Source organism: Pan paniscus, chromosome 2, assembly GCF_029289425.2.
Source record: "Pan paniscus chromosome 2, NHGRI_mPanPan1-v2.0_pri, whole genome shotgun sequence".
NCBI lineage: Eukaryota > Metazoa > Chordata > Mammalia > Primates > Hominidae > Pan > Pan paniscus.
The window spans coordinates 130,555,423-130,583,340 of NC_085926.1; the positions used below are offsets into that span (position 1 = coordinate 130,555,423).

General features: G+C 37.2%; 1 protein-coding gene across 2 annotated transcripts in view; it reads right to left on the reverse strand.

Annotated features, from left to right (window-relative positions):
- ACAD11 (acyl-CoA dehydrogenase family member 11) overlaps positions 1-27,918 on the reverse strand; it is a 102,346-nt gene that overhangs the window by 46,854 nt on the left and 27,574 nt on the right. For both annotated transcript variants that reach the window (XM_008976104.4, XM_008976106.5), the window contains exons 6-12: positions 26,339-26,477; positions 25,443-25,564; positions 23,346-23,452; positions 21,704-21,830; positions 14,508-14,585; positions 13,678-13,816; positions 129-236 (exon numbers count right to left, since the gene is read on the reverse strand). In XM_008976104.4, the coding sequence (XP_008974352.3) occupies positions 129-236; positions 13,678-13,816; positions 14,508-14,585; positions 21,704-21,830; positions 23,346-23,452; positions 25,443-25,564; positions 26,339-26,477 (820 nt within the window). The remainder of the gene's footprint in view (positions 1-128; positions 237-13,677; positions 13,817-14,507; positions 14,586-21,703; positions 21,831-23,345; positions 23,453-25,442; positions 25,565-26,338; positions 26,478-27,918) is intronic.

The following is a 27,918-nucleotide window of genomic DNA, read 5'->3' on the forward strand; positions in this document are numbered from 1 at the left end:
ATACTCACATTTTTGGCCAATGGCAAATTTGACTGAAACACAGAACCACATCCTGTATTTCTTCAGCTCATCCATAATAACTCCGGGACGACTGACTACACAAGGAGAGAATGGTGATTGGCATTTACCTGTCATACAGAAGCAAGAGGTAATGTTCCCTTGAAGAAGAGGCTCAAGCCACTGTTTCTTCTGTTCCTCACTTCCATACAGGTGCAGAACCTCCATATTCCCTGTGTCTATACATAAAGAAGGAGTATTTGTTTTGCATTTGAAAATTTATCAGTATGAAATCCACAACTTTATGTAGAGAGTATAGAAATGCATCTTTTTAAAGCAAATGTTTGCTAACAAAAATATTTCGAAATATATAGTAAATATAATTTATACTGACAGCATGTCATAAATATTTACAAGTACAGGGCATTTGGTGCATATTTATTCAACTTGTTCTGAATCACAGACTCTTCTTCAGTTCATCCCAATAAAGAATGGCACTAATGACGTCTAACTCAATTAGAACTGAAGGAAAAAATTTACTGGCCTAAACCTTGCCTGCTGTATTGCAAATATGCCCTGCTAGAAGTGATTGCAATGCTCCCGGAGAACAATTAACATTGCATGTCCTACTGAGACTCCAGCCCTTAATTCTATCTGCTATTCCTCAAACACACCCTATGCTTTCTAATTTCCACATATATGCTTGGGCCAGGCTTTTTCTCAAGTGAAATTCTCCCTGTCCTTCACAAGTAAATTCCTGCTTATGAGCCACCTCCTCTGCAAAGAATCTCTGATTACCCAGTCAGTGATACCTCTTTCCTCTGAACTTACATAACAATTATTTCTATTTACCTCTAACATTGCTCTTACTTTTATGTACCCCATACTACCTAGAAAATACTTGATAATTCTCAAGGATGCTAAAGACAGAATCCCTGCCCTGGAAAGAAAATGGCAGTAGATAACTTCAAAGACCCTCTCTGACCCTCGGAGGGTATTGTTTATAGTATATGATGCACTGCAGTATTGCCCTTGGCTAACAAAGAATTCTTCATGACTGCCATGGAGTAAAATTTTCTAGATGGCTTCCTCTGATTTTCCATTCCTGTCAAATTTCTTAAAATACTGTCTAAAACCTTTCCCTTGAGTGTTGATTATTCAGAAGATTTTGAGAAAACAATTTTCATATCAACATTTACAATGACTTTAAGGTTAGTTACTGAAATGCTTATGAAAATTGAGTTGTGTAAGTTAAATCTCTCAAGATGTCTGCACTCTGTTCAGGCACTCCTAACAGAGCCAACATTACATCAACATTAACAAAATTCCTTGTAGATTAACACAGCTTAACATTCTTTTTGACTGAGGGAGAAAATAAGTCCTGAGTTATAATTCATGAAGCTCATTGTTTGTTTTCTTTGCCTGTTTTAAATTCACTGTTACTTGTTATAGTACAAATAAGGTAAATATTGAATTCAAAATTTCCAAAAATTATCAGTTTCTTCCGAAAAGCTCACAAAGTTATCATTTACAGGTTGGAAAAAAAACTTGGATAAACTACACCAACAAGAAAAATGATTTCCCATTAAAAAATATCAGACCAGCTCTCTAGATTCCTCCTCTCTGGGCAGGGCATCTCTAAAAGAAAGGCAGTAGCCCCAGTCAGGGGCTTATAGACGAAACTCCCATCTCCCTGGGACAGAGGACCTGCGGGAAGGGGTGGCTGTGGGTGCGGCTTCAGCAGACTTCAACATTCCTGCCTGCCGGCACTGAAGAGAGCAGCGGATCTCCCAGCACAGTGCTTGAGCTCTGCTAAGGGACAGACTGCCTCCTCAAGTGGGTCCCTGACCCCCGTGCCTTCTGACAGGGAGACACCTCCCAACAGGGGTCGACATACACCTCAAACAGGACAGCTCTGGATGGTGTGTGGTGGGTGCACCTCAGGGATGAAACTTCCAGAGGAAGGAACAGGCAGCAATCTTTGCTGTTCTGCAGCCTCCACTTGTGATATCCGGGCAAACAGGGTTGGGAGTGGACCTCCAGCAAACTCCAGCAGACCTGCAGCAGAGGGGCCGGACTCAGAAGGAAAACTAACAAACAGGAATAGCATGAACAACAGAAAGGATACCTACACAAAAACTCCATCTGAAGGTCACCAACATCAAAGACCAAAGGTAGAAAAATCCACAAAGATGAGGAAAAACCAGTGCAAAAAGGCTGAAAATTCCAAAAACCAGAATGCCTCTTCTCCTCCAAAGGATCACAACCCCTCGCCATCAAGGGAACAAAACTGGATGGAGAATGAGTTTGACGAATTGACAGAAGTAGGCTTCAGAAGGTGAGTAATAACAAACTCCTCTGAGCTAAAAAAGCATGTTCTAACCCAATGCAAGGAACCTAAGAACCTTGACAAAAGGTTAGAGGAATTGCTAACTAGAATAACCAGTTTAGAGAAGACCATAAATGATGTGATAGAGCTGCAAAACACAGCACGAGAACTTCGTGAAGTATACACAAGTATCAATAGCTGAATCAATCAAGTGAAAGAAAGGATATCAGAGACTGAAGATCAACTTAATGAAATAAAGCATGAAGACAAGATTAGAGAAAAAAGAATGAAAAGGAATGAACAAAGCCTCCAAAAAATATGGGATGATGTGAAAAGACCAAACCTAGGTTTGACTGGTGTACCTGAAAGTGACGGGGAGAATGGAACCAAGTTGGAAAACACTCTTCAGGATATTATCCAGGAGAACTTCCCCAACCTAGAAAGAGAGGCCAACATTCAAATTCAGGAAATAAGGAGAACACCACAAAGATACTCCTCAAGAAGAGCAACCCCAAGACACATAATCGTCAGATTCACCAAGGTTGAAATGAAAGAAAAAATGTGAGGGGCAGCCAGAGAGGTCAGGTTACCCACAAAAGGAAGCCCATCAGACTAACAGTAGATCTCTCTGCAGAAACCCTACAAACCAGAAGACAGTGGGGGCCAATATTCAACATTCTTAAAGAAAAGAAATTTTCAACCCAGAATTTCATATCCAGCCAAACTAAGCTTCATAAGCCAAGGAAAAATAAAATCCTTTACAGACAAGCAAATGCTGGGAGACATTTTGTCACCACCAGGCCTGTCTTACAATAGCTCCTGAAGGAAGCACTAAACATGCAAAGCAAAAACTGGTACTAGCCACTGCAAAAACATACCAAATTATAAAGACCATCGACACTATAAAGAAACTGCATCAACTAACAGGCAAAATAACCAGCTAGCATCATAATGACAGGATCAAATTCACATATAACAATATTAACCTTAAATGTAAATGGGTTAAATGCCCCAATTTAAAGACACACACTGGCAAATTGGATAAAGAGTCAAGACCCATTGGTGTGCTGTATTCAGGAGACCCATCTCACGTGCACAGACACACATAGGCTTAAAATAAAGGGATGGAGGAAGATTTACCAAGAAAATGGAAAGCAAAACAAAAACAAACAAACAAAAAAGCAGGGGTTGCAATCCTAGTTTCTAATAAAACAGACTTTAAGCCAACAAAGATAAAAAAAAGACAAAGAAGGACATTACATAATGGTAAAGGAATCAATGCAAGAAGAAGAGCTAACTATCCTAAATATATATGCACCCAAAACAGGAACACCTAGATTCATAAAGCAAATTCTTAGAGACTACAAAGAGATTTAGACTCCACACAATAATAGTGGGAGACTTTAACACCCCACTGTCAATATCAGACAGGTCGACGAGACAGAAAATTAACAAGGATATTCAGGACTTGAACTCAGCTCTGGACCAAGCGGACCTAGTAGTCATCTACAGACTCTCCACCCCAAACTGACAGAATATACATCCTTCTCAGCACCACATTGCACTTATTCTAAAATTGACCACATAATTGGATGTAAAACACTCCTCAGAAAATGCAAAAGAATTGAAATCATAACAAAAAGACTCTCAGACCACAGTGCAATCAAATTAGAACTCAGGATTAAGAAACTCACTCAAAACCGCACATCTATATGATAACTGAACAACCTGCTCCTGAATGACTACTGGGTAAATAATGAAATTAAGGCAGAAATAAATAAGTTATTTGAAACCAATAAGAACAAAGACACAATGTACCAGAATCTCTGGGACACAACTAAAGCAGTATTTAGAGGGAAATTTTTAGCACTAAATGCCCACAGGAGAAAGCGGGAAAGATGTAAAATTGACACGCTAACATCACAATTAAAAGAACTAGAGAAGCAAGCCAAACAAATTCAAAAGCTAGCAGAAGACAAGAAATAACCAAGATCAGAGCAGAACTGAAGGAGATAGAGACAAGAAAAACCCTTCAAAAAATAAATGAATCCAGGAGCTGGTTTTTTGAAAAGATTAACTAAATACACCACTAGCCAGACTAATAAAGAAAAGAGAAGAATCAAATAGACACAATAAAAAATGATAAAGGGGATATCAACACTGATCCCACAGAAATACAAACTACCATCAGAGAATACTATAAACACCCTATGCAAATAAACTAGAAAATCTAGAAGAAATGGATAAACTCCTGGACACATATACCCTCCCAAGATTAAACCAAAAAGAAGTCAAATCCCTGAATAGACCAATAACAAGGTCTGAAACTGAGGCAGTAATTAATAGCCCACCAACCCAAAAAAGCCCAGGACCAGATGGTTTCACAGTCGAATTCTACCAGAGGTACAAAGAGGAGCTGGTACCCTTCCTTCTGAAACTATTCCAAATAGAAAGAGGGACTCCTTCCTAACTCGTTTTATGAGGCCAGCATCATCCTGATACCAAAACCTGGCAGAGACACAACAAAAAAAGAAAATTTCAGGCCAATATACCTGATGAACATCGAAGTGAAAATCCTCAATAAAATACTGGCAAACCAAATCCAGCAACACATCAAAAAGCTTATCCACCACAATCAAGTTGGCTTCATCCCTGGGATGCAAGGCTGGTTCAACATATGCAAACCAATCGATGTAATCCATCACATAAACAAAACCAATGACAAAAACCACATGATTATCTCAATAGATGCAGAAAAGGCCTCTGATAAAATTCAACACCCCTTCATGCAAAAACTCTCAATAAACTCGGTATTGATAGAACATATCTCAAAATAATAAGAGCTATTTATGACAAACCCACAGCCAATATCATACTGAATGGACCAAAGCTGGAAGCACTCCCTTTGAAACTGGGACACATTCAAAGCAGTATGTAGAGGGAAATTTATAGCACTAAATGCCCACAAGAGAAAGCAGGAAAGATCTAAAATTGACACCCTAACATCACAATTAGAAGAACTAGAGAAGAGCAAACACATTCAAAAGCTAGCAGAAGGCAAGAAATAACTAAGATCAGAGCAGAACTGAAGGAAATACAGACACAAAAAACCCTTCAAAAAATCAACGAATCCAGGAGCTGGTTTTTTGAAAAGATCAACAAAATTGATAGACCGCTAGCAAGACTAATAAAGAAGAAAAGAGAGAAGAATCAAATAGACACAATAAAAAATGACAAAGGGGATATCACCACCGATCCCACAGAAATACAAACTACTATCAGAGAATACTATGAACACCTCTATGCAAATAAACTAGAAAATCTAGAAGAAATGGATAAATTCCTAGACACATACACCCTCCCAAGACTAAACCAGGAAGAAGTTGAATCTCTGAATAGACCAATAACAGGATCTGAAATTGAGGCAATAATTAATAACCTACCAACCAAAAAAAGTCCAGGACTAGATGGATTCACAGCTGAATTCTACCAGAGGTAGAAGAAGGAGCTGGTACCATTCCTTCTGAAACTATTCCAATCAATACAAAAAGAGGGAATCCTCCCTAACTCATTTTATGAGGCCAGCATCATCCTGATACCAAAGCCTGGCAGAGACACAACAAAAAAAGAGAATTTTAGACCAATATCCTTGATGAACATTGATGCAAAAATCCTCAATAAAATACTGGCAAACCGAATCCAGCAGCACATCAAAAAGCTTATCCACCATGATCAAGTGGGCTTCATCCCTGGGATGCAAGGCTGGTTCAATATACGCAAATCAATAAATGTAATCCAGCATATAAACAGAGCCAAAGACAAAAACCACATGATTATCTCAATAGATGCAGAAAAAGCCTTTGACAAAATTCAACAACCCTTCATGCTAAAAACTCTCAATAAATTAGGTATCGATGGGACGTATCTCAACATAATAAGAGCTATCTATGACAAACCCACAGCCAACATCAAACTGAATGGACAAAAACTGGAAGCATCCCCCTTGAAAACTGGCACAAGATAGGGATGCCCTCTCTCAACACTCCTATTCAACACAGCATTGGAAGTTCTGGCCAGGGCAATCAAGCAGGAGAAGGAAATAAAGGGCATTCAATTAGGAAAAGAGGAAGTCAAATTGTCCCTGTTTGCAGATGACATGAGTATATATCTAGAAAACCCCATCGTCTCAGCCCAAAATCTCCTTAAGCTGATAAGCAACTTCAGCAAAGTCTCAGGATACAAAATCAATGTGCAAAAATCACAAGCATTCATATACACCAATAACAGACAAACAGAGAGCCAAATAATGAGTGAACTCCCATTCACAATTGCTTCAAAGAGAATAAAATACCTAGGAATCCACCTTACAAGGGATGTGAAGGACCTCTTCAAGGAGAACTACAAACCACTGCTCAAGGAAATAAAAGAGGATACAAAGAAATGGAAGAACATTCCATGCTCTTGGGTAGGAAGAATCAATATAGTGAAAATGGCCATACAGCCCAAGGTAATTTATAGATTCAATGCCATCCCCATCAAGCTACCAATGACTTTCTTCACAGAATTGGAAAAAACTACTTTAAAGTTCAAATGGAACTAAAAAAGAGCCCGCATCGCCAAGTCAATCCTAAGCCAAAAGAACAAAGCTGGAGGCATCATGCTACCTGACTTCAAACTATACTACAAGGCTACAGTAACCAAAACAGCATGGTACTGGTACTAAAACAGAGATACAGACCAATGGAACAGAACAGAGCCCTCAGAAATAATGCCGCATATCTACAACTATCTGATCTTTGATAAACCTGACAAAAACAAGAAATGGGGAAAGGATTCCCTATTTAATAAATAGTGCTGGGAAAACTGGCTAGCCATATGTAGAAAGCTGAAACTGGATCCCTTCTTTACACCTTATACAAAAATTAATTCAAGATGGATTAAAGACTTACATGTTAGACCTAAAACCATAAAAACCCTAGAAGAAAACCTAGGCAATACCATTCAGGACATAGGTATGGGCAAGGACTTCATGTCTAAAACACCAAAAGCAATGGCAACAAAAGCCAAAATTGACAAATGGGATCTAATTAAACTAAAGAGCTTCTGCACAGCAAAAGAAACTACCATCAGAGTGAACAGGCAACCTACAGAATGGGAGAAAATTATTGCAACCTACTCCTCTGACAAAGGGCTAATATCCAGAATCTACAATGAACTCAAACAAATTTACAAGAAAAAAACAAACAACCCCATCAACAAGTGGGTGAACGATATGAACGGACACTTCTCAAAAGAAGACATTTATGCAGCCAAAAAACACATGAAAAAGCACTCATCATCACTGGCTATCAGAGAAATGCAAATCAAAACCACAATGAGATACCATCTCACAGCAGTTAGAATGGCAATCATTAAAAAGTCAGGAAACAACAGGTGCTGGAGAGGATGTGGAGAAATAGGAACACTTTTACACTGCTGGTGGGACTGTAAACTAGTTCAACCATTGTGGAAGTCAGTGTGGCGATTCCTTAGGGATCTAGAACTAGAAATTCCATTTGACCCAGCCATCCCATTACTGGGTATATACCCAAAGGATTATAAATCATGCTGCTATAAAGGCACATGCACACGTATGTTTATTGTGGCACTATTCACAATAGCAAAGACTTGGAACCAACCCAAATGTCCAACAATGATAGACTGGATTAAGAAAATGTGGCGCATATACACCATGGAATAGTACGCAGCCATAAAAAATGATGAGTTCATGTCCTTTGTAGGGACATGGATAAAGTTGGAAACCAACATTCTCAGCAAACTATCGCAAGGACAAAAAACCAAACACTGCATGTTCTCACTCATAGGTGGGAATTGAACAATGAGAACACATGGACACAGGAAGGGGAACATCACACTCTGGGGACTGTTGTGGGGTGGGGGAAGGGGGGAGGGATAGCATTAGGAGAGATACCTAATGCTAAATGACGAGTTAATGGGTGCAGCACACCAACATGGCACATGTATACATATGTAATAGACCTGCACGTTGTAGACATGTACCCTAAAACTTTTAAGTATAATAATAATAAAAATAACTAAATAAAAATAATATTCTAAAACAAAACAAACAAACAAAAAAGGAAACCAGCACAAGACAAGGATGCCCTCTCTCACTACTCCTATTCAACACAGTATTGGAAGTTCTGGCCAGGGCAATCAGGCAACAGAAAGAAATGAAGGGTATTCAGATAGGAAGAGAGGAAGTCAAATTGTCACTGTTTGCAGATGACATGATAGTATATTTAGAAAACCCCATCATTGGCCAGGTGCAGTGGCTCACGCCTGTAATCCCAGCACTTTGGGATGCCAAGGTGGATGGATCACCTGAGGTCAGGAGCTTGAGACCAGCCTGGTCAGCATGGTGAAACCACATCTCTACTAAAAGTACAAAAATTAGTCAGGCATGGTGGCAGGCTCCTGTGATCCCAGCTACTCAGTAGGCTGAGGCAGGAGAATTGCTTGGGCCTGGGAGGTGGAGGTTGCAGTGAGCCAAGATTGCACCACTGCTCTCCATCTTGGGCGAGATGAGTGAGACTCCATCTCAAAAAAGAAAGAAAAAAGAAAACCCCATCATCTCAGCCCAAAATCTCCTTAAGCTGATAAGCAACTTCAGCAAAGTCTCAGGATACAAAATCAATGTGCAAAAATCACAAGCATTCCTATACACCAATAATAGACAAACAGAGAGCCAAATCTTGAGTGAACTCCCATTCACAATTGCTACAAACAGAATAAAATACCTAAGAATCCAACTTATAAGGGATGTGAAGGACCTCTTCAAGGAGAACTACAAACCACTGCTCAAGGAAATAAGAGAAGACACAACCAAACGGAAAAACATTCCATGCTCATGGATAGGAAGAATCAATATCATGAAAATGGCCATACTGCCGAAAGTAATTTATAGATTCGATGCCATCCCCATCAAGCTACCATTGACTTTCTTCACAGAATTAGAAAAAAAGTACTTTAAATTTCATATGGAACCAGAAAAGAGCCCATATAGTCAAGACAATCCTAAGCAAAAAGAACAAAGCTGGAGGCATCATGCTACCTGACTTCAAACTATACTACAAGGCTACAGTAACAAAAACAGCATGGTACTGGTACCGAAATAGATATATAGACCAATGGAACAGAACAGAGGCCTCAGAAATAATGCCACACATCTACAACCATCTGATCTTGGACAAACCTGACACAAACAAGCAATGTGGGAAGGATTTCCTATTTAATAAATGGTGTTGGGAAAACTGGCTAGTCATATGCAGAAAGCTGAAACTGGATGCCTTCTTTACACCTTATGCAAAAATTAACTCAAGATGGATTAAAGACTTAAACGTAAGACCTAAAATGACAAAAACCCTAGAAGAAAACCTAGGCAATACCATTCAGGACATAGGCATGGGCAAAGACTTCATGACTAAAACACCAAAAGCAATGGCAACAAAAGCCAAAATAGACAAATAGGATCTAATTAAACTAAAGAGCTTCTGCACAGCAAAAGAAACTATCACCAGAGTGAACAGGCCACCTACAGAATGGGAGAAAAATTTTGCACTTCATCCATCTGACAAAGGGCTAATATCCAGAATCTACAAAGAACTTAGACAAATTTAGAAGAAAAAACAAAGAACCCCATCAAAAAGTGGGCAAAGTATATGAACAGACACTTCTCGAAAGACATTTCTGTGCCCAACAAACATATGAAAAAAAGCTCATCATCACTGGTCATTACAGAAACACAAATCAAAACCACAATGAGATACCATCTCACGCCAGTTAGAATGGTGATCATCAAAAAGTCAGGAAACAATAGATGCTGGAGAGGATGTGGAGAAATATGAAAGCTTTTACACTGTTGGTGGGAGTGTAAATTAGTTCAACCATTGTGGAAGACAGTATGGTGATTCCTCAAGGATCTAGAACCAGAAATACCATTTGACCCACCAATCCCATTACTGGATATATACCCAAAGGATTATAAATCATTCTACTATAAAGACACATGCACATGTATGTTTATTGCAGCACTATTCACAATAGCAAAGACTTGGACCCAATCCAAATGCCCATCAATGACAGACTGGATAAAGAAAATGTGACACATACACACCATGGAATACTATGCAGCCATAAAAAAGGGATGAGTTCCTGTTCTTTGCAGGGACATGGATGAAGCTGGAAACCATCATTCTCAGCAAACTAATACAGGAGCAGAAAACCAAACACTGCATGTTCTCACTCATAAGTAGGAGTTGAACAATGAAAACACATGGACACAGGGAGGGGAACATCACATATCAGCGCCTGTCACAAGGTGAGGGGCTAGGGGAGAGATAGCATTAAGAGAAATACCTAATGTAGATGACAGCAAACCACCATGGCACGTGTATACCTACGTAACAAACCTTCACGTTCTGCACACGTATCCCAGAACTTAAAGTATATGAAACAAATACCAGCCCAAAGGCCCCCAAATTTTCCAGTAATAGCTTTAGAATTAAAGTTGCTGTTTTCAACATTCCAATATACAATATTGTACGACTTATTGAAGGGGGGAAAAAGGGCAAACTGGAAGACTACATATGTTTCCCATATGTTTTATAACTATTTGGGAAATGATCTGGGTGGCTTGAGTAGAAATTCATCTTTTATACTTAAGAAACCTCTCGAAGTATTTACTCAACATCAATTATACTGCCTTCTTCATCTGCTTTGGAAATGATCCAAAATGCAATGCTTGAGGCCTTCGTGGTATCTTCACCACAAAGAGAAAACGCCTAGTTCTCTATTTATAGTTTTACACAACTTGTTTGCTTAGAAGAGTTGCTCATCATTTCTTAGTCAGAGCAAATCTCTGTCCAATTTTAAAATTTCAGCAATTTAGTTATCTCATTTAGGCAGTACAGCTGATGGACTCATGAAATTTTAATGCTAGAGAAAAATCCATGACCATCTAGTGAAAAGTGAGTTCACAGGTCAAATGATAAAATAGTGGCAGAGCTGAATCCGCAAGAGAAGTCTTTGGTAGGATTATTTTTCATATTATGATCCATTAGTGCATCATGAAATCAACTTAATGGAATATAGCTAGCATTCTCTAAAAAATGAAATAGAACAAAATAGAATGCATTAGATTAGACTCAGTGGAAAATATCCAAATGCACTTGCATGTAGTAAGAGAAACTCTTGTTTTGTGAAACTTTGTTTCAATAATATCCATCCATCCATCCATCCATCCATCCATCCATTCATTCTGAACATATACATACACCTATATATTCTACAAATTGGGTCACAATATAAAATATATTTCTTACTATGAGTAGCAATCAAAAATGTTTTAAACAAAAAGACTACCCATTCAGTTCCCTTTCCACAAAATCATGCTACCTTTGTAGAATGATGTAATAGCCTTACACAGTTGAGATGAAATCTTTAGAAGCTCTGTGAATAGACTTTAATTTTACAGTAGCTTATTATTGGATTACAATGTAGTACAGCAGTAATTTGATAAATCAGTGTTTGGAAAAGAGATAATCATTTCAGGGACAAGTTCAACCGTTATCAGAAATCTACAAACTATTTTAATGATGCCAAAGCAATGAGACAAAGTCCAGTGTGGAAAATCCAGACTGCGTTTTGTCTCAGGAGTCCAGTACTGTCTTATATACCTCTTTCTGGTAGCCTGCATTAACTTGTTTTTGGTAGAGCTTTAGCACCAGGGTCATGCATAAACACAAAAGGCAATACTGAGGCCTATCTTGTGCAGGGATGGGCCTGCCATTGGATATTGTCCCATAATCATCCTACTACAAATCAAGTGCTAGTCCTTGACTGGTAGCATTAGGATAATCAGAGTAATTTGAAAAAAAATATTCCCAGGGTCTACCCTAGATATACTGAATCAGAATCTCTAGGGATGGAGGCTGGGAATCTAGATTTTTCAAAGGTTCCTTAGGTGGTTCTTCTGCAAATCCAGTTTTGAAGATACCTCCTATAGACTATGTTCCAGGTTTACTCCTTTCGTTTTACTTTTTAAAAAATTGGCCTCCTTCCTTCATCTTTTCAATTTGATTTTCACCTCAAAATCCTTGGAGGCATCCTTGACTCTTCCATTAATACCCCATATCCAATGAGGATATCCTCATGGCTCTGCCTTTAAAATATATTTAGAATCTTGCTACTTATCATCCACTACACTACTACCACCCCAGTCTAAACCACCATTATCTCTCACCAGGATTATTGCCACTGACTCTCTGCTTCCCTCTTACCCTACTTTGGTCAATTCTCAACATAGCAGTCAAGGTGATCCTTTCAAAACTGAAGTTACAACTTATCACTAATCTGCACAAAATTCCCATTGGCTCATCCTTTCAATGAAGGTATAAGCCTCTCTTATTTGCCCTATGGAGCTCAAAATATGAGGCCCTTGCCTCTCTAATCTCTTCTCCTACTATTATTTTCCTGGCCACACTGGCCTCTCTGGTTATTACTGGAATACATTAATCACACTCTTGCCTTTTCTGTTCCATCTACTATAAAAACTCTTTCCCCATATAACAGCATGACTAACTCAAGAAATCACCTTATATAAGTTACTACCAAATGTCATTTTCTCAGTGAGGCCTATCCTGACCATTCTATTTAAAAATGTAACCCATATTCCCTGTACTTCAAATTTCAGAGCTCCTCTATTCTGCTGTTTTTTTTCCAAAGCACTTTTCATCTTCAAACTTATTACGTAAGTTTGAAGTTTACTTATTATAATTATTATTTATTTTTGTATCCTTGTATGTCAATTAGATCCTTGAAAGAAGGCATCTTTGCGTATTTTATTCACTGATATATCATTGTGAGAACATAGAACACTGCTCGGGACATAGTAGGTAATCAGTAAATAATTGGTAAATGAATGGTTTATTCATTTGGTGAATGAATAGTGAGGCTAACCAAAAGATTTGAAACCCTCTATCCATTCCAACTAGTAATAGAAATATCCAATTCCCATGGATCCATGATCCATGATCCTTAGATGACCAATCCCTTTGGTGGCTAATTTTTTTCACCAATACTCTTAATTGTAATGATATTTAACAAAAGAATAGTCCAATGAAAATTTCAAATCCATTTCTTATATTTAAATCAAAGTAACTGAAAAGTAAAATTATAGCTAAATTCATAAGTCAATAACTTTGTATAAAAACACATTCTTATCATATATAGAAATTTTAAACACTGATCAAAATATTAGAAAAAATTATGTTTTCAATTAATGTAGTAACCTGGTGCTTGGCAGTTAAAGACATCTGGAGCAAAAAAGCATTTTCCTGTTTCTTCAGCAATCAAGGCATAGTCCACGTGGCTGAGTCCGCTGACAGCCGGCAAAAACAAGTTCCAGAGACCTTCGACTTTGGCCATTTCCTGTCAAGGTGATGAACATGCCAGAGTGACCATAATTTACCAGGACTCACAGTAGTTTATTTCTTTTTTAAATATTGGTATTTATGATCTTTGAAATTTAAAAACACTTATGGAGTTATTTATTTTACTGTATTCTCCAGTGAGCAAAACCAAGTTCTTATTAATTCATTATAAATCAACAGTTTAACCATTAATAACATGTCTTTTCCTCCAAGCTTCCTTGGATTTGGCTGAAAAATTAAGTTTGCTACTTGAGAACTTCTGGAATCAGAACTATTACAAAATCTCCCACATTTGAGTATGATATGCCAAATATACTACTTTGTGCATTTTAATTTCTTACATGAATTGATGTTAAGATTTGAAAAACATGAAATTTGGATTAATTCTATGTGGAACAAATGCCCTGCCTTGACTTCAGTCTCAATTCAGTGATGGCTAATAATGAATAGTTTTAATCATATTTTTTCCTTTGAACAGTTGTAAGAGGTTGTCTTCATTACTACCATATATAGAACACTACCAAGCCTAATTTGTATGTTATAGATTCTATTTATTAACTTTCTTTTTTTAAAGGTTATTATTGATATAATTTTCCTCTACATATATAACAATAGCAACAACAAAACTAAGGTCTAGGATCTCAAAAAACACTTGCATATGAATTTTCTAGCGTTAAAGATTTTCTTACCTTGAGTTTATCAATCACTAAAGGTTTTCCCCACTTGTCCGCTGAATTTTCATTTTGAACATAGAACTCAGTTACCTCCTTAAAGTAATAAAAGAAAAAAATTTCACTAGCTAAAGTTAATACAAAGTAAACAATGTCATAAACTGCTAATATCTAAAATAAACATTTTTAGGTGAAGATGCTTTTTCAGCTATTATTAAACCAGACACAGAAGCATAAAACATTCTAAAGGTTTGCTGATCACAAAATCATGCTGCCACAATATTAGATAGTAGGCTACTAAAATCTTATACCAAGATTTGAGTGTTTCATTTCTAGCAATATGACAAACTAGATAGTCATAGAAACTGCTCAACTAAAAATGTTGGGTAAAATATTAAAAATAGTTTTAAAATACATTTATTAATACATAGCTGTGCTGGAAGGAAAATGAGAAAATTCCTTGGAGGCCAGAAACAAAAAAGCCTGACTCTTCAAGTGTGAGCACACATTGCAGCCAAGTTTGCCCAGGGCATATAGGCTGATCTATGTTAGCCCAGTTACACCCTAGGTTTTAATGGGCCACATAGGCAGGAGTCAGACATAGTCAAATGCCCCAAACATGGCAAGAGGGAGGATCAAAGATCAGCTCTTCCCTCCACCAAAGCTAGGCTGCTTGATGGGTAAAACCTAAGTGGAAGAAAATTTAAAAAGCAAAAACAAACAGAAAACCCACCCCTCAGAGGTAGACCATGGGAATACAGGCCTTTATATAGGTCTTAGCTCTGGCTGGAATAGACAAAATAAACATTCTAACTGAAGTCTGTTTTCACCCAAGTTTGGGACTGAATTCACAGACTTATGGGGCATTAAACTTTAAGCCAAAATTTAAGTTTACAGTGTTTCTGGTGACAGTGCCTGCTAACACCTGGCAGATGCGAAAACAAATCCTATCTGTAGGAAAGAGCTTTAAACAAAGCCTTAAATAACTTTCACAGATAAAATTCCAGAACATGAGTTCAAAATAAAAAACTATTTATCACTCAAGGAAACAAGCCACCATTAGTAAGAGTTAGCAAAAACAATCATTCACCAAGATGGAATTGCACTTCCCAAAGACTATAAATAGAGTAATGATCAGTCACAGGACATAAACTATTTGTGTTTAATAGATTTCAAGAATAAAGGAAGAAATTAAAAGTATAACAAAGGACTATCAAAAGTGACCAGGCACATTTGAAAAAGAATTGAATAAAATCTAAGGAAAGGAAAACCATAGAGATGAAACTTAAAAACTCTATGGCAGTGATTCCCAAATTTTGGTGGCTCTCAGAATCTCCTGGGGAACTTGATAAAAATATGGGGGCCTAAGCTTTGTCCTACTTCAATGAACCTGCACTTCTGTGTCCTTTACTAGCTTAAGCAATTCTCACACACTCCAAAATTTGAAAACAGTTACTCTGTGGATGTTGAAAAATAGATTAGATAACAGCTGAAAAAACAAATCATAAATTGGAAGAAAGACCTGAAGAAATTACTCAGAATGATGCACAGAAACTCAAAAGAAGGCAAATATGAGTGGTAAAGGAATATAATGAATTCAAAAAGAAGTTCTAACACAAGTCTAATTGGAGTCCCAGACATAAAGAATAAAGAGAGAGACAATATTTGGAAAAATTACTCTTAAAAGTTTTCGGAACTGATAAGACAGCAATCCTCAAATTCGGAAAGCCAATGAAGCCAGAGCATAGTAAAACTACAGAACATTAAAGAGAAAGAAAAGCTCTTAGAAAGAGGAGGTTGCCTCCTTAGCGCAGTAGGGCAGTGCATCAGTCTTATAATCTGAAAAAGAGAAAGAAGAGGGGAAAAAAGAAAGATTACTGATAATTAAACAACAGTTAAGATTGAGAGCTGACTTCTCAAAGCAACAAATGAAGCCAGAAATCACTGGGATAATAGCTTCAATTGCTGAGAGAAAATAACTGTCATTGTAAAATTCTATATGCAATAAAACTATCTTTCACGAACTAGGGCAAAATAAAGGTATTAACAATAAGTAAAGTCATTGCCACCTCTCCCCAGCAAGAAAAAAGGAAAACAACAACAACAAAAAAGATAAACAAAGGAAAGGGAAAGGTTTACTCGCACATTCACACTAAAGGAACTTGACCTAGAAGAAACATCTGAGTTGCAAGAAGGAATAGTAAATAAATAAAATGATAAATAGGTAGGTAAACTTAAAATTTGAAACTATAATCCCAGCATTTTGGGAGGCCAAGATGGGCAGATTACTTGAGGTCAGAAATTTGACACTAGCATGGCCAACATAATGAAACCCTGTCTTTACCAAAATACACAAAAATTAGCTGAGTGTGGTGGCACATGGCTATAGTCCCAGCTACTCAGGAGGCTGAGGCGGGAGAATCACTTGAACCCAGGAAGCAGAGGTTGCAGTGAGCCGAGATTGCCCCACCCCACTGCAGCCTGGGTGACAGAATGAGACTCTGTCTCAAAAAAAAAAAAAAAAAGCCACATAAAACAATAACAATCTCTAATTTGTACAACTAAAAGAATATAGGACAAAAATATTGAAGTATAACAGCATTTTCCAATATTTTGCTATTATAGTATCTCTGTATGTTTCTACACTTAGGCTAGTGGTATTACTTACATTGTCAAAACTCTTAACCCATATTATCAAATTATTTTCCAAATCATTCTATCAATTTACACTCATATAACAATGTACTAAAATGTTCCTTTCATTGAAGCATGGCTAGTCTAGAGTATTGCTGTATTTAATGAAAACCTCAAGAAGGCAAAGGTCTGCTCTTTCAAAGGCACCAGGATGAACAGCCCTTCTCATTTCTGTCAGGAAGTCCATTAAATTGGAAGATTTCCTGTTTGGGGTTGTTTATTATTTCCATCCCTCATATTGCCTTGGAAATATTCAATGCTACTGTGTTTGATAAGAAATATATTATGCAGTACATTTCTCATTTTCTAATCTCTGACCACCTTTTCTCATCTCTGACCACAGTTTGAAGAAATTACATTATGCCAGTGTTTATATAATTTTAAAATTTGTATTATTTAATACTTTGAGTTCTAAATTTTATCCATTTAGATATCTGCAAAGTTTATTTGTGGCACGGTAGGACTCAAAATTAAATAAAATTCCTCATTATAAAGAACCCTTCTTTGGTTCTTAAAGTAAGAAAAGTAATTTATTAGTTAATAGCCAAAAGCAGAAACTATGCTTGGTGCATGGTCAATCTTCCCAAAATATCACCTGTAGCATACTGTGTCCTCACTCACCGACAGAGATACTAATTTTGAGTATGTTGGTTGGTTCAGCATCTTAAATCTGAGCCTACAAATAATTTTGCAAAATGTTTTTCATTTTAAACTGAAGTCTACTAGAAAGATGCAACAGTTCATCCTTAGTATATTAGACTCAGCAGGAAAGTATGATTAATGTTACCATTATGTTAAAAGTGTGTTCTCACTGTGTTATGTTGCTAGTTCCTGTTTTACATGCTATTTTTAGGATTTCTTACCCATTTTAAATTGGCTTAAACTGGCTTTTAATATTTTCCAATTGGAAGAATTGGCTTTTAATATTTTCATAGATAAGGGTTATGCTCTCACTTTATAATATTCAAGGAGTTTCAAAAGGTCATTAGAATAGTTTAAATGAAGCTTATGTTTTCTCACTATAGAAAATTTGAAAATATCTAAAAATATAAAGAAAAAGTCATGAAGCGTCTCAGTGGTTAAAGACAAGTGCTGTTAAAGTATTGTGTTATATGATACAACCTATTTTCTAGAAATGACTGTTTTGGTTTTTGTAAGCTTAGTTACAATAATGTTGGATAGAATCTTATATAGATTTTTCCCTCTTTGATTTTGAAAAAGCTATTTACTTTTCTCCAACTATAATCTCCAAATAACATCCTCTAACATGTTACACAGAGATTTGTATTGTTCACTATCATTCTACAGGATAAAACGTTTTTATAGATGTTGGTACAGTACGATTTTTTTTTTTCGATTTTTTTAAAAGAAGAAAAAGCTCACATTATCAGATATGGTTATGTCTCAGATTTAAAGGATCTTCAAAGACAAATGATTGTGGCTTTTCTGGTCACACAAAACATTGGCAATCTTCCCTTTAAAGCTATAGGCTGCTTTTTTATTTATCTTATAGCACTTCTTTTTATTGCAAATTTTTTGTACATATTTCAATAGCTGCATGACACAAAGTTCAGCAGAGTATCACAACCCAACCTGTGACACCTCTTCTGTGCTGCAGTTTCTCTTATATGCTTATTCACATTTACCAATGAAAGAACAAGCCTGCCTGGTTTCCTCTGCCAATTCTGGCCTCTCCTCTGAATGATGGGCTGATTGCAAGTACTAGCATGCTATCAGATAGGCTTCATTTTAGAGAAAGTAGGTAGGAATCAGGCAGTAATCAGGGAGGACAGACAACCTGGGATTTCTGCCCAATCCCCACCACCCTCCCCCACCCCCGAAAAAAGAAAAGTTGTTCAGGTGCAGGGGCTCACACCTGTAATCCCAGCGCTCTGGGAGGCTGAGGTGGGAGGATTGCTTGAAGTCAGTAGTTCTGGGCAACAGAGTGAGACCAGGTCTCTACAAAAAAATGTAAAATTTAGCCCGGTATGGTGGCATATTCCTGTAATCCCAGCTACTCAGGAGGCTGAGTTGGGTGGTTTGCTTGAGCCCTGGAGTTTGAGGCTGCAGTGAGATAGGATCACATCACACATTCTAGCTTGGAGACACAGCAAGACCCTGTCTCTTGAAGAAAAAAAAAAAAAAAAAAAAGGCCGGGCGTGGTGGCTCACACCTGTAATCCCAGCACTTTGGGAGGCTGAGGTGCGCGGATCACGAGGTCAGGAGTTCGAGACCAGCCTGGCCAGTATGGTGAAACTCCATCCCTACTAAAAATACAAAAATTAGCTAGGCTTGGTGGCAGGCACCTGTAGTCCCAGCTACTTGGGAGGCTGAGGCAGAAGAATCGCTTGAACCCAGGAGGCGGAGGTTGCAGTGGGCCGAGATGGTGCCACTGCACTCCAGCCTGGGCAACAGAGCAAGACTCCATTAAAAAAAAAAAAGCCAAAACATGGAGGACCCTCCTCTAGGGCACTAAATCTCATGTTGAAGCCCTGGCTTCTTTGAAACAGATCATTTGCTGTTTTGTCGTTGTTGAGACAGGGTCTCACTGTTGCCCAGGCTGGAGTGCAGTGACGCAATCTCGGCTCCCTGCAACCTCTGCCTCCCAGGTTCAAGCAATCCTCCCACCTCAGCCTCCCGAGTAGCTTGGACTATAGGTGTGCAGCACGCTGGGCTAATTTTTGTATTTTTAGTAGAGATTGGGTTTATGCCATGTTGCCCAGGCTGGTCTCAAACTCCTGGGCTCAGGCCATCCACCAACCTCGCCCTCCCACAGTGCTGGGATTACAGGCTTGAGCCAGCACACTGGTCCATTTGCATTTTTTGGAGTGCTGTTGCAGTCTTCTGCCTGGGGGCAAACACCATTGCTATAACAGGTTATAAGAGACCAACGGAAGCAGTCGTCCATGTGCAGGTAATTCTTAAATCAAACATCTTGATTTCTTTTCCTCTTCTCATTTTTGCTTTCTATATAAGCCAATCACAGGGGACTCCACTGTGGGAAAATGGTTACCACTTGTGCTACAGACTTCTTTCAAAATTCTTTTGAGATATGGCTTCTGTTGTTAGATTATTCTAGGGGCTAATCCATTCTGCTTTCCAAATCTAATTTCCATTCTCTTTTCAAAACCTTAATTCCTCTGATATGTCCCTCTTCTGTTTTCAAGCTTATACCAATTTATTCCATTTTATAAAAAAACTTATTATTTATTAAATTGGATTTTATTTGAGGGAGGGGAGGACAATGTTGAATTCACACTGCTATCTTAACCTAAAAGTGTTGCATTCCCTTTTTAATACTCAAGAGTTCACAGTTTTAAAAATCAGAATTGAACAAACACTAACTAGATCAGAAAATATTCAAGCTACTTCAGTCACTAAACACATGTGAGAGGTGACTATTTTAGAAAGAATTTCCTCACTTTAAGTAGTATTTTTTAAAGAAATTATACCCTATTCTGTGAGCAAAGTTAATCTCAAGCCAGATATTTACTAAAAATATAATAATTATTTATATAATTCAAGCAACAGCACAAACTGTCCTACAAACACATATCAGCTCTGAACATTTCTGTTAAAAGGATTTTGGTCTCTTTCAGTTCCCTATTTGATTTTACCAGGCTAGCTGTAGACCTCTCAGAATCATAGATGATTAAAATGAGAATGTATTATATATTTAGTCATACCTACTCACATTGTAGAGGAAAAAACTGAGGCCACGCAAGACCACCTAACACAAGGCCACCAAACTTGTGACAGGGATAGACTAGAATAAAGCCATTAGCATTTCTACACCAGTGTTCTACCCACATACAAAGAGCCTGCCCCAACTCCCTTACATATTTTTGTAAAAGCTTTTATCTTTTCTTCACAACATTTATCATCTCTTATTTAGTGTCTTCCTTTCCTGCTAAAGTCTAAGCTTCACATAAGCATAAGCCCTGTATGTCTTATTATCTATTTACATTCTGTAGTTTTCCAGGTGCCTAAGCATCATCAAGTACCCAATAATTATTTGGTAACTGAATGAATGAATGTTCCATATTGCCTCTCTACTCTCAGTGAACTTATTGAAACTTAATGCCTTAAAATAGTAGCTTATAGGAAGAGGGGTGGTAGTATCTGTGAACAGCTTGAAATGATATGTAAAATTCTCTAGGTGTGTCCATCTTGTATAGTCTACACTTCTCATTAAATTCTCAAAGGGGTCCATATTTACAAAAAAAAAAAATAGCTGAAACTTACTGCCTTAGGACAAGGCCCCCAAAGTAGTGTTTTACTCTAACATAGTTAGGCTCCCAATGTTAAAACTACTAATTCTCTTTGGCTTAATTTTAATGTCACAGACTTATCTGTGCATTCCCTTTGTTCTATCGTGGCTTAGTTCTAAGGTGAGAAGAAGAATCTAGGTAAGGATTGACTAAAGAAAATGACACCATGCTTCTCCTATAAGCAGAAATAACAGAAGTATTCATTGATAGTCCTTTAGCAGAAATACATTCTGCTTATATAATACTCACCTTTTCAGCTGGAAGAATGTGTTGTTTCATGAAATGCTTCACCTTAATAAGAACTTCCTGACCTTTCCGAGTCTGTACAAACAACTGTCCAGTAGTATCAATCTGTGGTAGTACAGTACTGAAAGTTCTTTGCCAAAAGAAAAAAGGAAAAAAAGGTTACAAAGATGTCCAAAGATCATTACATATTTCTAATATAATGTGAAGTTTCCTCAGCTACCCAAAAAACATCCCCCAGAAGGAGTAGCTGTATTTTATATTTTAAAAAAGTCTTCCATATTATGGACTGAATGCAGAATCACTTCCATTTTAAACATTTAACTTTAATGCTTAAAGCACTATTTGGGGAAAACATATAGGCCTGGCATCACCTCAAGCAATGTTAGTGATAGATGCAGGAGGCACAGGGTCTTGTCTGGACATGCCCACAATGGACTGGGGGCCTGCCTGCACACTGGGGGAATGGGGTGGAGCCACCGGGAATTCGCGCCTTATGCAAGGGGAGGAGCCTGGCCTCTTTAGCTCAAGTGTGGTAGCCTGGTATTCAATGTGTGAGGTGGGAGCCTGTTGGCAGGATCCCCTCTTTCTTTGCTGAGAGCTTTCTTTTCGCTTAATAAATCGGCCCTCCTCACCCTTTAATGTGTCTGTGCGCCTAATTTTTCCTGTGAGACGAGAACCTGGATTTTAGCTGAACTAAGGAGCAAAAAATCCCGCTTCATTAGTTTTGAATCTTTATTGAAGTCACCCGTCAGAATCTCCAGAAGAAAAAGCAAAGAAGTTGAATTGAACACAAATAATCATTATTCTTAGTATTAATATATGCCTCACAAATATAGCTGCTGAATATTAGATCTGTAGAACAGAAAACCAAACACTGCATGCTCTCACTCGTAAGTGGGAGTTGAACAAACCACCATGGCACATACATACCTATGTAACAAACCTGCAGGCTCTGCACATTTATCCCGGAACTTAAAATAAATTAAAATAAAATAAAGAAGACCTGTAAAGGTCATTATGAAGCACAACAGAATCCATTGTTATGGTGTAGAGAGAACAAATAACCATCTATAAGATAAATTGGAAAAAAGCAATTGTCCTAACATTATGCCATGGGTACTTGTGGGTTAAGCAGAATTTCTGGGACAGCATCACACATGCATCTGGTAAGCAATGGGAATGAAACTGGCAAAGTGTGTTCGATGCCTGAAAAAGTGCTCTGCTGATGAAGACATGGGTTTCAAAGATGCTTATGAAATGTCTGAATATAACTTCATGAAATGTAACAGTGGAAAAGAACAATATTTCTAAATTAATAAATCATCTTATATAATGCATTTTTAAAATTAGATATATGTAAGTGACTTAAATATTAGAAACACTTGAGAGTTTTATCTATATCCTTAAACATTTACACAATCAAGTGGCACAGAAATACTTTTAAACCTAAATATGGAGATTTTCTTTATATTTTAGGTCAATTTGTTTTTAGGCTTAGAAGAGATTTACCAAAAATCTATTGTGATTGGCAGCAGCAATCCTGGTGTATGCAATAAAAATAATCCCTACTCCCCTAAAGTGTATAACCTTCACATACCCAATAAAGGCTCTAATTTGAGTTAGCCAAGGAATCTGTTTTCCTTACCGTTTGGAGAGTTGTAGTCCAGTTTCTGCCAGAGGTTGCACAATATTGGCAAATAAAAAGCTATCCTCAGATGAATTATTTCCCAGAAGATATCTGCTATATACTCCCTATAAATAAACGTAGAACAATTAAAATTCATTGAAAACCGTCCTTCAACAATCCAATCAATCTTTCCAGTTTCTCAGTTATATGTGACATTATACTCACAGGGTATGAAGACGTAAAACAGACTATCGACGATATTAATGTACATGCAGGGGTAATTACACCCTTCTAAAGAGTCATACTCATATCATCCAGTTCACATACTCTCATCCTAACATAATTCTAATTTATAATCAAATCAAACTTGCAAATGATCTCAGCAGTTACCAAAGATACCAAGTCTGCAAGTTATTTCACCTCTAAAGATCACTACCCTCCTTCATAATGGGGGAAAATCTAAAGAAACAAAAATAAGATTTAAAAAACTATAAAACCAAAAGGAAGACAATGAGACGATCTCTAAGAACATTTTATCTCATTTTTGGGTCCCTAATGTAGGTAAAACTGTCTCTTTCAAACAGTGTTAGTTGAATGCTAATCAATGTTTCTTTGATAATTCTCCATTTCTGTACTTTCAACATAATAAACTCCTTCCTCTCCCCTAAAAACAAACATCACTGTGTCTTCTTTATATAATTCCTTATATAATAAAACACTGTAATAAAGAAAACACTGTAATAGTTCTTCCATCATATTCAATTTTATATTTCCAATTAGATTGGAATGTTTATGATCATCTCCAAAGCTACTACATGTACAGTATATATAGTTTATGTTGTACATTATTTTTTTGAGATGGAGCCTCACTCTGTCGCCCAGGCTGGAGTGCAGTGGCATGATCTCAGCTCAGTGCAACCTCCACCTCCCAGGTTCAAGCAATTCTCCTGCCTCAGCCTCCTGAGTAGCTGGGACTACAGGCCCACATGCCGCCACACCTGGCTAATTTTTTATTTTTAGTAGATACGGGGTTTCACCATGTTGGCCAGGCTGGTCTCGAACTCCTGACCTCAGGTGATCCACCCACCTTGGCCTCCCAAAGTGCTGGGATTACAGGCGTGAGCCACCGTGCCTGGCCTATGTTGTACATTTTAATGTCAATCATAATCCATGTCAAACTTTTATTGGAAATGAAAAGCCATTTCAAATTTAAAGCCTATTTGGTATCTTATTTGTGGAAACTGTCAAACACAGAGACATACCAATTTTGAGAAACCTATTCTTTTAACATGATTAACTCAGGGTACAAGATGAGATGTAATACAACTATTTCAGTTGTTCATGGATAGCATGAACTCTGAGGACAGAAAATAAATTATCATAATTTTCCTTAATCCTTCTTTTCCCATTATTTTTCACTTCTAAACTTATTTACCTGTTTTTCTTCTAAACCCTAGCCCCTTGCTATTGATGAAGCATCTCAATTTCTTAAATCTCCAAGATTCAAAGTGCCTGAAAACTGGATTAGTATAAAGAAGAAGCCATTTGTTTAGATTACAATGTAATTAGAAAAAAACCCTAAATTTATGCTCTATTATCTTTCAAAATTAATCACACAAATATGACGATGAAAATAAAAAAATCTTACTCATCTACTTACTCAAAAACATTTTAAGAGGTTACTGTATACTAGATACTGTGCTAGCCTCTGGGAAGTACAAAGATAATTCTTCCCTCATCATCAACCCTAACTAATAAATGGTTTCATAGTCTGAGGCAGAGATCATCAAAAGATTTTAGCTTTTTCTCACACTGGATATTCAGGAAATGACTAATCCTTACTAATCCTTTTTAACATTATGTCATTCTTCCTCCATCCATCTTGTAAGTTTATTATACAAAAAACTGATAATACATTTTGCTACTCAAATTTTTTCCTTGCCAAATTCCTATTCTGTAAATTCTGGATTTATATTTTACCCATGTCTGATACCTGTCATTATGATAAGCCAAATGATCTAAGGATAAAGAATATAAAACCTGGAAGACTGGAAAACATTGTCAACAGTACACTGGTAAATAATGGTGAAACACACGTTTAAAACAATTAATTACCTGTGCTATTCCAGCCATCTTAAAATATGAAAGGGCAAGAAAGAAATTCCAGTTAGGAAGAATAGAATTAATTCCCCTGCAGCGGCAATATATTGAAATCAGTTCTTCCATTGATGGTATCCCTATAAAAACAGCATGTAATATAAACTTTAATTAAAATGTCGTGGTGAATATTTCAAAATGTTATGAGACGCATATGTAAAACGGAATGTAACAACCATTAGCCCTTACAACAAAACATGTTCTAAATCTTGATTTCCAAAAGATTATTATATACAAAGGATTATATTTGGTCATAAATTACTAAAAGTGGCATGCTAAGTTCAGAAAATTTAACGAAGAAAATGAAATAGGCCAGTCACGATGGCTCATGCCTATAATCCTAGCACTTTGCGGGGGCCGGGGATCACTTGACAGCAGGAGCTTAAAACTAGCCTGGGTAACATAGTGAGACACCATCTCTACAAAAAATAAAAAAATTAGCTGGGCATGGTAGTGTGTGCCTGTAGTCCTAGCTACTCAGAAGGCTGAAGTGGGAGAATCACTTGAGCCCAGGAGTTCAAGGTTTCCGTGAGCTATGACTGTGGCACTGTACTCCAGCCCGGGTGACAGAGCAAGACCTTGCACCTAAAAAACACCAACATGGCCCACGTATACATATGTAAAAAACGTGCACGTTGTGCACATGTACCCTAAAACTTAAAGTATAATAAAAATAAATTAAAAAAAGAATTATCTTCAACAAAAAAATAAAATAAAAATAAAAATCATAATAAAATAGAAATGTTTAAGAAACAAAAACTATTATCTAAAATTGCAAGATTTATATTTTAATTATGAAGTAATAAAGACAGTTTTATATTAATAGCAATTTAGACAACATTATGTTTTTATACCTGAGTTTTCACTATAAGAACCTTGATTTATCATTGGAACTGTCCTTGGCCAAAAGTAGAACAGGGAAAAATGAGCTAAGTCTGACAAAGGATGACCAATGGTTGACAGCTCCCAATCCAGCACTGCTATAACTCGACACTGTAATTAAAAATAAAGAGGTCTGTAACACATTAAAACTTAAAACAAGTATAATAAAGAAATAAATAACATTGAACACATTCAAAATCATGTTTTCCATCAAAAGTCAATTTCAGGTCTTTACCCACAGTGGCATATCTCATTTATAAAATAGCCAATTAGCCTTGATTATATAGAGCTAAGTCCTCTGGTTCCATCGCTGGCCATCAGTCCTTCTCATTTTACTTTACACAGCCTTAATATCTCTGCTAATGAGCAGATGCAAAAGCAGTTAAAACTTCTCAACTGGAAGTAATTGTGATAAAAAGGAATGATAGTGAATTACTTATATTTTAATAATCCATGTTATGCACCATTAAACATTTGCTTTAGTAATTAATCTAACTGTATAACAAATGTACTACTCCATCCATGGTACTTTTAAAAGTTATTTCATGTTGTAGATACAAAGCATAATTGTTATAAAAGATACTGTTAGTTTTATAAATATAAAATCCACCATTATATAGCAACATAAAACAATCATGTAATGTGGAACCAATAAAACAGAAAGCTTTCCTCATTCTACCTTGTAACAGTATGTATCAAGGGAATATATATATATGTATTTTTTTTTTTTTTGAGACGGAGTCTCGCTCTGTCCCCCAGGCTGGAGTGCAGTGGCGCGATCTCTGCTCACTGCAAGCTCCGCCTCCCGGGTTCACACCATTCTCCTGCCTCAGCCTCCCGAATAGCTGGGACTACAGGTGCTCGCCACCACGCCCAGCTAATTTTTTTTGTATTTTTACTAGAGACAGGGTTTCACCATGTTCGCCAGGATGGTCTCGACCTCCTGACCTCATGATCCGCCCGCCTCGGCCTCCCAAAGGGAATATATATCTTCATATTAAGAATACAGGACATTCTTTTGTTCATTTCTTATGTTCATTTGGCTGTACATATGGCCAAAAAATCAATTTGTAGAATAGTATATAGCGTATGATCCAATTTATGCTTAAAGAAAAAGATTATAGTTTGAAGTCAGGTAGCATGATGCCTCCAGCTTTGTTCTTTTGGCTTAGGATTGACTTGGCAATGAGGGCTCTTTCTTGGTTCCATATGAACTTTAAAGCAGTTTTTTCCAATTCTGTGAAGAAAGTCATTGGTAGCTTGATGGGGATGGCATTGAATCTATAAATTACCTTGGGCAGTATGGCCATTTTCACAAAACTGATTCTTCCTATCCATGAGCATGGAATGTTCTTCCATTTGTTTGTATCCTCTTTTATTTCATTGAGCAGTGGTTTGTAGTTCTCCTTGAAGAGATCCTTCACATCCCTTGTAAGTTGGATTCCTAGGTATTTTATTCTCTTTGAAGCAACTGTGAATGGGAGTTCACTCATGATTTGGCTCTCTGTCTGCTATTGGTATATATGAATGCTTGTGATTTTTGCACATTGAT